Raw genomic sequence first — 9,032 nt, 5'->3', positions numbered from 1 at the left:
GAGCCACTGCACACCACTAGGCACCTTATTGGCGACACAAGGTGCCACAGCAAATTGCATTGGCGCGAACTGGCACCAACTGGCGTCGGCCCAGTGGACTCTTTGTTCATTCTGCAGCTAGTTTTTTTTTTAATTCTTTTAAATGATCCAAAAAAAAACAGTGAAGAAGAAGATTGTGTTGTTTCTCCAAGGCAACAAATCACACAAAGAGCACCATGAGTCTGTAGAGGAGAGCACGCTAAGAAGAAGACTGAGCCTATCTTTAGACTAGAGAAAGCAAAGGTGAGTAGTCTCAGCCCCCCAAACGATCCCCGAAATCATCTGGGTCAATTTAATACCAAATTATATATCAATAGAAAAAAAAGCTGACGCATATACCAGCCTTCACTGAAATATTATCTACACTTAAATGTGTTTTGTGTTCATATTTTTGGGTGTCTGGGAAAAATTGTCTGATCTTTTGGAACAGATAAAAATGCAAACTAAGGTTCCTCTACTGTGTTTAGCACTGATAACGCAAAGTGAGAGTAAAGCCGACTGCTGTACTCCTAGAGAGGACGCTGGTCAAAGGCGAGTACTATGATGGCTTCACTGGGCTTGAGCTTGCGTGTTTTTCCTCTCCTGCCATGACTTCTTTCTCATCTCCAGCTCCACGTCTGTGACTGAAGCGGGTCCCCAGTTGGTGACCCTCTCAGGACCTTTGCCACCTAAAAAGAGCACAGATAGCGAGGACTCTAATCAAGACAAAACCAAACTGTTCATCACTGACGCCAAAAAGGACAGGAATCATATCTTGGATATGATTGGCTGTACTGTAGTGGTGGTGCTGATAAAAGATGGCGGCTACCTGGATGGATGAGACGCAACAGTCCTTCATGTTTGGCTACTTTGTCTTTCCATTTCTTGGTCTGGTAAGCAGCTCGCTCCAGAGTTCTTGACACTTCCTGTATGACAACCACAGAGAAGGACATGGCGGGTGAGCAGGAGCCTATCCCAGCCTGGGCTGCACACCAACCAATCACAGGACACTTGGTGCAATCCTGTTTCCATATAATCATGCAAGAGTACTCATTGTCGGACACACTTTGTCAGATACACAGATGGTGCCGTGGGAAACGCTTTTACGAACTGCACAGAATCTTGGCAGAACATCAGTAGTAGAAATGCGGTCATTACAGAGTGTATTGCCTACAGCCAAGAGTCGCCCATTTGTGACATCACAAAGGAACAGCAACACCCCCCTGTTTAGAGCAGGGGTCTCAAACTTTGAGGCCCCCACCTTGATACCAAAGTTTATTGTTGAAATGACTGCTTAAAGCTGTTTGCACACCGGACACAATTAACATGATTTTGCCCCGCCCATACTGTTACCCTACCCTGTTACCCCGCCCCTGTTTTGCTTTGGATTAGCAATGAAGCTAAAGGCTTATGACGCTGGGTACAAATAAATGCAGGAAATGATTTGGAATAAAAGGGAAAATACACGTCAAGATAAAGCATCTCATCAAACATGTTGTTAAAGTTACCACGCTGCTCCCAGATGGAACTGAGTACGATGCTAACTTGCTAATTGGGTAACATTATTAAGTTTCATTAATGTTCATGTTAAAGGTTAAATAACTGTTAATACTGTACATTTGAATCTGAAAAAAATCATTTCTCTACCAACTGTATGTGGTTTCTTACGTTTTTCTTATTTGCTGTTTTATTATTATTTTACTTATTTATTACTGATTGATTGATTTATTGTCTTTATTCTTAATTTATGTATTTTTCTGTCTTATTTTGTGAATAGAAAAATAAAAATGAAGATATTTGAGAACAGTTCCGGTTTTATCAGATATTTTGGTGTGGAAAACCGGAACCAAAGTACTGAAAAAGTGTAGGGTATAGCAGAAGCAAAAGCATTGAAAATAGTTTTTTTTAATTGATTTTTTTTCCAGTTTTTAATAAATGCGTTTTGTTTTGTTTTTTTGAAAACCTGATGCGGCCCGGCTTCACCCAGAACCTAGCTCCGGTGGCCCCCCAGGTAAATTGAGTTTGAGACCCCTGGTTTAGAGCCATCCCAAACTTCTTTCAAATGCGTAAACCTCATTATAGGAAACTTTGGCATCGTTTAACCCAAGAATACTACATTCTAACTACATTTATAGGTCAAAAAAGTGGAAATGCATAAACCTTACTCAGTTTTAACTGAGGTCCCCTGTTCTAGGCACTTCCTGTGATGATGCTTGGACTTCCTCCGTGTATAAATCATAGCACAATGCTTCCAGCGTGCAATAGTCTGCCTGTGTCCTGACCTCATATTTCTGCAGAGCTCCATGTCGCTGCCTCTCCACTCTCTCCAGCTGCTGCATGGCGGCCTGCAGGTCTCCCTCCTGGGCCAGCGGTTCTGCCACCAGCTCCTGCTTCTCGGCCCGCATCTGACACAACGCCCTCTTCTGCTGAAGGTGAAGACGCTCCAACTCTGCCCTCCTGGTGGTCTCCTCTTCCAGCAGCCTATATGGTATGCGCGTAACAAAGATTGTTCCTTTGTAGCTAGCAACACAAATGAGTACCCACAGCAAAGCATCATTGGCTGGGACTGCATGAGTGCTTGTTGAGAACCTTGTTGAGGAAGCAATTGAGACCATATGGGGCATTCTGAAGCTTAAGAAAGGTGGAAGTGAACAAAATGACGAACATCCACCAGCTCTGTGATGATTCCAGTGCAGCTCTGGTGACCTCCATGCCCAAGAGGATTAAGGCAACACTAAATAACAATGGCACTCACACTAAATATTGACACATCGGACAAAATGCGTAGTCAATTGTGTTGCCAGCTATTTAAACAATGCTAGCTGTGTAAAGTTATAATGCTTTACAAGCTGTACACTGACTACTCTAGTGTACTGACTTGTGTGAAATAGCTATGGGCAATGTGAGCGTGCATGTGTGAGACCTGGCCTGCAGCTTGCGCATAGCCTCTTCATCCTGTTTGGCCCGCCTCTCGTTCTTCAAGGCTTCCTCCAGTTGATGGTGCATGTCCTCCATCTCCCGTACACGCTGCAGGTACTGCTCCAGTTGGCTGGACTTTTGGGCCACCTGCTCCTCCATGTGCTGACGCACCTACATACATACGCACGACAGTCATGTATTATTCTCCTCACACAAAACACACTGACTCTTTGTGTCCAGCTGCTGATAAATAGCAGATGATGAACACGCACACGAGTCAACATGTTTATTTTTAGCTGCTGCTTCCTGGAAAACCACACATAAACTGACTTCTGGTTTGTTTGTTCACCATTTTCTCTCTTTCCAGGTCCAGCCTGAGGCGATCCTGGAGATCTGACTGAGACTTCTTCCTTCTGTCTTCTTCTGTTGCCACTTCGGCTGCAACCGTCTTCATTTTCTGCCAGTAAAGAATCACATCAGGACCACTTTAGGATACCTAAACATGGCTCTCTATTAAAATGAAATGTGTGAGGTGAAAAGGGCAGTCATAATGTCAAAGATGCAGGTGTCTATGATATACACTAATGTTTGCATACAAGCTTTCACTTCCTTTTTAGTGTACATGCTCTGCTGCACCGTGTGTATTTCTATGTATAATTAGCATCATGGATTCTAACAGTAATGATGCGGCTTGACAATGGCTCGAGTGAAGCGAATGAGAATGCTAGTTGAGCATCTAGCAGTATTTTGGACAGAAGGAAATGTACTACAACAGGTACATTTAAGGTACAATCGTTCATTCATTTTTTACCGCTTTTTACACCCTGGACTGGTCGCCAGCCAATCACAGGGCACATATAGACAAACAACCATTCACACTCACATTCATACCTATGGACAATTTGGAGTCGCCAATTAACCTAGCATGTTTTTTTTGGAATGTGAGAGGAAACCGGAGTACCCGGAGAAAACCGGCAAACTCCACACAGATGGCCGAGTGTGGAATTGAACCCTGGTCTCCTTGCTGTGAGGTCTGCGCGCTAACCACTAGTCCGCCGTGCCACCCTTAAGTAATGATGATAAATGAAATAATTGTGTCAAGCGTCTTACTAACATACGTATGTCTTAGTGTGTCATAGGAGCAGCACCTTCAACATGGCCTCCAGCTGCAACTGGTTGCTTTCGTTGGCCGCCTGGAGCATCTTCATCCTTTCCACCAGGTCTTCTTCCTTCGCCATCTGCTTCTGCCGGAGCTCCCTGCGCCTCAGCCTGGCCTCACGGTGAGGGGACGCCAGCCCCAACCTCAGCAGCTGGATGCAAGTTTGAATCGCTGGGATAAGTGAGAGAAACTGTTCAGGAACAGTTCAACCAGCAAAGGCTGAGCAATGGGACATGAACATCCACCACCTTGAATCCAATCGTGTTTCTTCTTTTTATCCGATGCGCTGATCTCAAAGCTTTTATCAGGACACTTGATGATGAAGAGACATTTCTTTGCTTCTTTGTCTGGGAGAGACTTCAGAAAAAGAAGATGCATGTCGGCCATTTCTCCAGTAAAACAGACACAGATGGACTACAATATACAGTACATGTTACACTGTTGTACCTCCACACAACAGCTTTGGTCCAGAGTGATATGTCCTTTCATATCCACTAGATCTTCACAAACATAGTAGGACAGTGAAGTGGGTCGCAGTACAAACCAGCGCTCTGTCCAGTTCTTCCTCTTATGGCCCTTCTTCATCATGTAGCCCTGTTCATGCACACAGGCAACACATTATATGGATCTCACAGGGTTTATGTTCATGTCATTAGTACAAACCTGCTTTAGCACGTCCAGTATGAGCTCCTGGAAGACTTCGTTGATGCCCATGGACAAACTCTGCCGGTCCATGCCCTTGCTGAAGGTCCCTGTTCCCACCAGTTGGATCATCTCCCATGCGGTCAAGCAGCTTCTCCTGTTCAGCTGGAGATTGGCATCTGAGAACTTCTCCTCGCTCCATTTGTTCCCCATGGCCTCGGTTAACTTTTGCAGGAAGTACTCAACCTGAGGAGGCAGACAGATATTGAAACAAAGAAAAGACAAACCCAAGCTTTTTTCCTCACCTCCTCGGGTACAATAACAAGTGGGTACTTGTCTTCAGACAGGAAGTTGAAGATGCACCAGATTTTAAAAGCATCAGAGTTTGAGATGAGTAGATTATTGGTGGTGATATTTTTCTTGTGACACAGTGTCCAGCACATCCGGTTGAACTCCAACACATCAAAATCCTCTCGGACCTGCAATTGACGAGCAGAATGAAGCACTTTCATTTCAGTATCCATACTATAGGTATGTATAATTATTAGTCATTGCTGATTTACACACACTAAACTATTACCACATTGTCAAATAATATATTTCTCTATTATGTTTGGGAAAAGCAAGTTTTTCAGCTGTCATTTCTGTTTGTGCAGATGCACCTAATTAAGTCACCAATGAATGTTTGTTTCTTTTCAGAAACCATGAGCGTGCACGGTGTTGAGCAACTTGCTCGGCCTCATTTTAATTCAAGTCAGAGCTGAGCAGAGAGAAGCAAGAAAACAGCTTGTGAGTACAAACAGAGAAAGTCACTCATTTGCCTTCAAATGTGCCAATAATGAATTCTGTCAAGAAAACTTGTTGCCCGTCTAATCTAAACATTGTAGCATTCGCCATCTAAATATCTGTCTATGCTGTTGTGAATTACAAAAGAAGCACAATAAATATGCTAAATTACATTAGATTAGATTAGATTAGATGAGATTCAACTTTATTGTTATTGCTAATGTCACTTTTACAGGGCAACAAAATGCAGTTAGCATCCAGCCAGAAGTGCAATTTTATAAGTACCTTAGTAGTAAGTAAATGTAGAAATAGAATAGAGCTGTAAATGGACAGATATATGTACAAACTATAACAGGCTGTTACTATAATACAGTGAGGATATATTTATAGGTTATCACATGGTTTTTCTGGTATCAGGCCAGGTATCATGCCCCAAGTGTTCGGTCTCGGGCTGATACTGGCACGCGGGGGCATGATACTGGGCCGGATACCAGACAAACCATGTGATGATCTTATTATCACATACTATTTAATCATGAGCTTATTATCACATTCTATTTAATCAAAAGATAATTTTGTTTCCAGAAAAATTTCAGTTTATTACATGTATTATATCTAAACAGTGTAAACACAATAATTGCAAAAATATTTCAATAATATTTTATCAACAGTCTTATCTTATCAATGTCTGACAATTAAAGTTCCATTAATCAAGTTTGGGTTTTTTGGTGACTGGAGAAGCACTAGGAATATTTATATAGTGTGTGTTCTCGCTCGTGCGCTGTTCTCTGATTGGTTGTTTCACGGGCACGATACCAGAGCAGCGCGCTCTGAGTGTACAGCTACGGGGGCTGATATTGGACATGGTTAAACTCTATATTTTATCAGTATCACTGCCCTGGGCTTTGACACAGTATCATTTTGGCCTTTTCCCGTATCATTCATGGGCGGTTTCTAGGGTACAGGGCCAATTAATACTGTAGTATGTGATAAACAGGGATATAAATGACTATAAAAATGACTATAATATGGCTATTACAGATTATAAACAGTATGCACTGTATGGATGTGACAATATATAATAACAGTAATATGTACAGTATTGCAATGAAGTGACTATGATACAGTGTGACAGATATTAGTATTTTTTCTAAACTATTAGTATTAAAGGTATTAAAATGACAGTATACTAACTATATGTGTCCATAAAGTTGCACAAAACTATTAGAAAAGACATTTTTAAAGTATGGCGAGTAGAGTCCCCCTCCTTCTATGTGCTCACCTTGTCAATAATAAACGTGTTGAGGTAGGGCATATATCCCTGTTTGGACAGAGGCCCTTTATCATCATCTTTGAAATGCTCTTCAAGAGCTACAGGGTCATGAGGGATCTTCATGATGGTGCACAGGTTGTGGGACAGCACCTCAAGAAACATGACAACTCAAGTGTCAAGAACACAAACCACCATATGCAAAACAAAAATGACACTTTTACAAGCATGACTGACCAAGTGAAAGAAAAAACTTTGCATTCACATATTTAGCATATTTATACTTCACATAAACAGTTACTGTGGTGTGGGGAAAAAGGGGGTTTTGTTATTTAAATATTAGTCAATAACAAAACAAAATGCAGTTTTTAAATGAAACGTATTATTGAGGGAGAAAACCAATCCAAACTTACATGGCCCTGTGTGAAAAGATGATTGCCCCCCAAACCTAATCACTGTTGGGCCCCTTAGCAGCAACAACTGCAATCAAGTGTTTGCAATAACCTGCAATGAGTCTCCTACAGAGCTGTGGAGGAAGTTTGGTCCATTAGTTTTTGCAGAATTGTTGTAATTCAGCCAAATTGGAATGCCACAGCATCTTAATACGATTCAGGTTAGGACTAAGCCACTCCAGGGTCTTGATTTAGTTTTTCTTCAGCCATTCAGAGGTGGTCTTGCTGGTGTGTTTTGGATCATTGTCATGCTTCAGAACCCAAGTTGGTTTCAGCTAGAGGTCACAAACAGATGGCCGGACATTCTCATTCTGGATTTTTCGGTAGACTTCATGGTTCAGAACAAGTCTTCCAGGTCCTGAATCAGCAAAACAGCCCCAGGCCATCACACTACCACCATCATATTTTACTGTTGGTATGATGTTCTTTTTCTCAAACGTGGCATTAATTTTACACCAGATGTAAAGGGACACAGACCTTCCAAAAAGTTCAACTTTAGTCTCATGAGACCAAATAGTATTTTCCCAAAGTTCTTCAAGATGTTTTCTGGCAAAATTGAAATTAACCTTAATGTTATTTTTGTTCTGCAGTGTTTTTTGTCTTGGAACTCTACCATGCAGTCCATTTTGGTGGAGTCATGAACAGTGACCTTAACTGAGGCAAGTGAGGCCCCTAGTTGTTTGGATGTTGTTGTGGGGTCTTTTGTGACCTCTTGGATGAGTCGTTGCTGCTCTCTCAGGGTAATTTTTCGTTGGCTGGCCATTCCTGAGAAGGTTCTCCACTGGCTCTCATTGTGGTTTGCTGGAGTCCAAAAACTTGAGAAATGCCTTTATAGCATTTCCCAGCCTGATAGATCTCTATTGCTGTCTTTCTGTGGGGTGTGAATGGAGGGGGCACTTTTCCCACACAGAGCCATGTGGTGTTTGGACCCCCCCCCCGCCCCCCCTTAATAATAATCTAGGGATCCGAAGCGGTGTGAAACTTAAAAATAAGTCATATTTACATTTAGTATTTTTTATTAGAACTCGAGTTGAAAATGTAACTGCTCTAGGGAGACGAAGCGGTGTGAAACTTAAGAAAAATAAGACATATTTACGTTTAGTATTTTTAATAGCACTCTATTTGAAAAAAAACTGTTTTTTTTACGGTAGTTTTTTCGAGTGTTTTACCTGGGTGTCTGACTGTAGGAATAATTTTTAGAATTTTAATTTGAGGATTTTTCATGAAAACAACCTATCTTAGGACAAACTACGTCATATGGAGCAACACAAGCAAAGTTATGAATAAATGTCACTACGTAGATGCCATCTTAGCTTGTAGCATCAAAGTGGCATCTATCCCACACAAAACAAGCCTAAATTGTTCGTAGCTAGGCTATACTTGTGATGTCATTAAATGAAATGCTCACCTTCAACTGAGACTTGGACACTTTACCACGTTGGTCCACGTCCAAGGCTGTAAAAACGTGCCATATAGACTTTAAAATGTCTTCGCGGAGCCACATTTTGTGTCTGGTTGTGTCTGTATATAAAGTGTTATGTCTACTTGTGGGGTCCTTCCTGTCTCAGACTGCCTATTTCTAGTTGTGTTATAGCGCCACCCTCCGTTCACACACCAAAAAACCCTGGAGGGTATATTCATTTGTAGTCTAAACAAAGCATCATCACATTTGCAAATGCATGCCTGTATAATAAAACTCGCTGGGTCATACATTCACTTAGCTTTTTTTTTTTTAATATGTCGTTATATAGATGGTTCATCCATACACCAACCAAATGCTTGAGAC

General features: G+C 41.7%; 1 protein-coding gene across 2 annotated transcripts; it reads right to left on the bottom strand.

Moving 5' to 3' along the window:
- Positions 1-426: 426 nt before the first annotated feature.
- On the bottom strand, positions 427-8,837 carry LOC131139528 (switch-associated protein 70). 2 transcript variants are annotated; one of them, XM_058089222.2, is made up of 12 exons: positions 8,655-8,834; positions 6,807-6,947; positions 5,044-5,217; positions 4,760-4,984; positions 4,544-4,690; positions 4,345-4,453; positions 4,086-4,267; positions 3,287-3,394; positions 2,942-3,108; positions 2,301-2,499; positions 848-944; positions 427-707 (listed from the first exon to the last, which is right to left on the bottom strand). In XM_058089222.2, exons 1-12 carry the CDS (start codon positions 8,748-8,750, stop codon positions 589-591), a joined length of 1,764 nt encoding a protein of 587 aa, XP_057945205.2. In that variant the 5' UTR covers positions 8,751-8,834; the 3' UTR covers positions 427-588. The 2 variants fall into 2 exon arrangements, with proteins under 2 accessions (XP_057945205.2, XP_057945206.2); XM_058089223.2 differs by lacking the exon at positions 6,807-6,947 and having other exon boundaries at positions 8,655-8,837.
- Positions 8,838-9,032: the final 195 nt, after the last annotated feature.

Source organism: Doryrhamphus excisus, linkage group LG13 (assembly GCF_037039965.1).
Source record: "Doryrhamphus excisus strain RoL-2023G ecotype Guam linkage group LG13, RoL_Dexc_Guam_v1.1, whole genome shotgun sequence".
NCBI lineage: Eukaryota > Metazoa > Chordata > Actinopteri > Syngnathiformes > Syngnathidae > Doryrhamphus > Doryrhamphus excisus.
The sequence above is the reverse complement of the archived record's forward strand: the minus strand, read 5'-3'. Positions and strand labels throughout refer to the sequence as shown.

Bases quoted from the DNA above. Each gene is read 5' to 3' on its own strand.
- LOC131139528 (XM_058089222.2), bottom strand. From the start codon at position 8,750: ATGTGGCTCCGCGAAGACATTTTAAAGTCTATATGGCACGTTTTTACA. The intron at 5,218-6,806 runs GTGAGCACATAG...CGTCAATTGCAG, and splicing joins ACACGTTTATTATTGACAAG to GTCCGAGAGGATTTTGATGT. The intron at 4,268-4,344 runs GTGGTGGATGTT...CACTTATCCCAG, and splicing joins GAAACACGATTGGATTCAAG to CGATTCAAACTTGCATCCAG.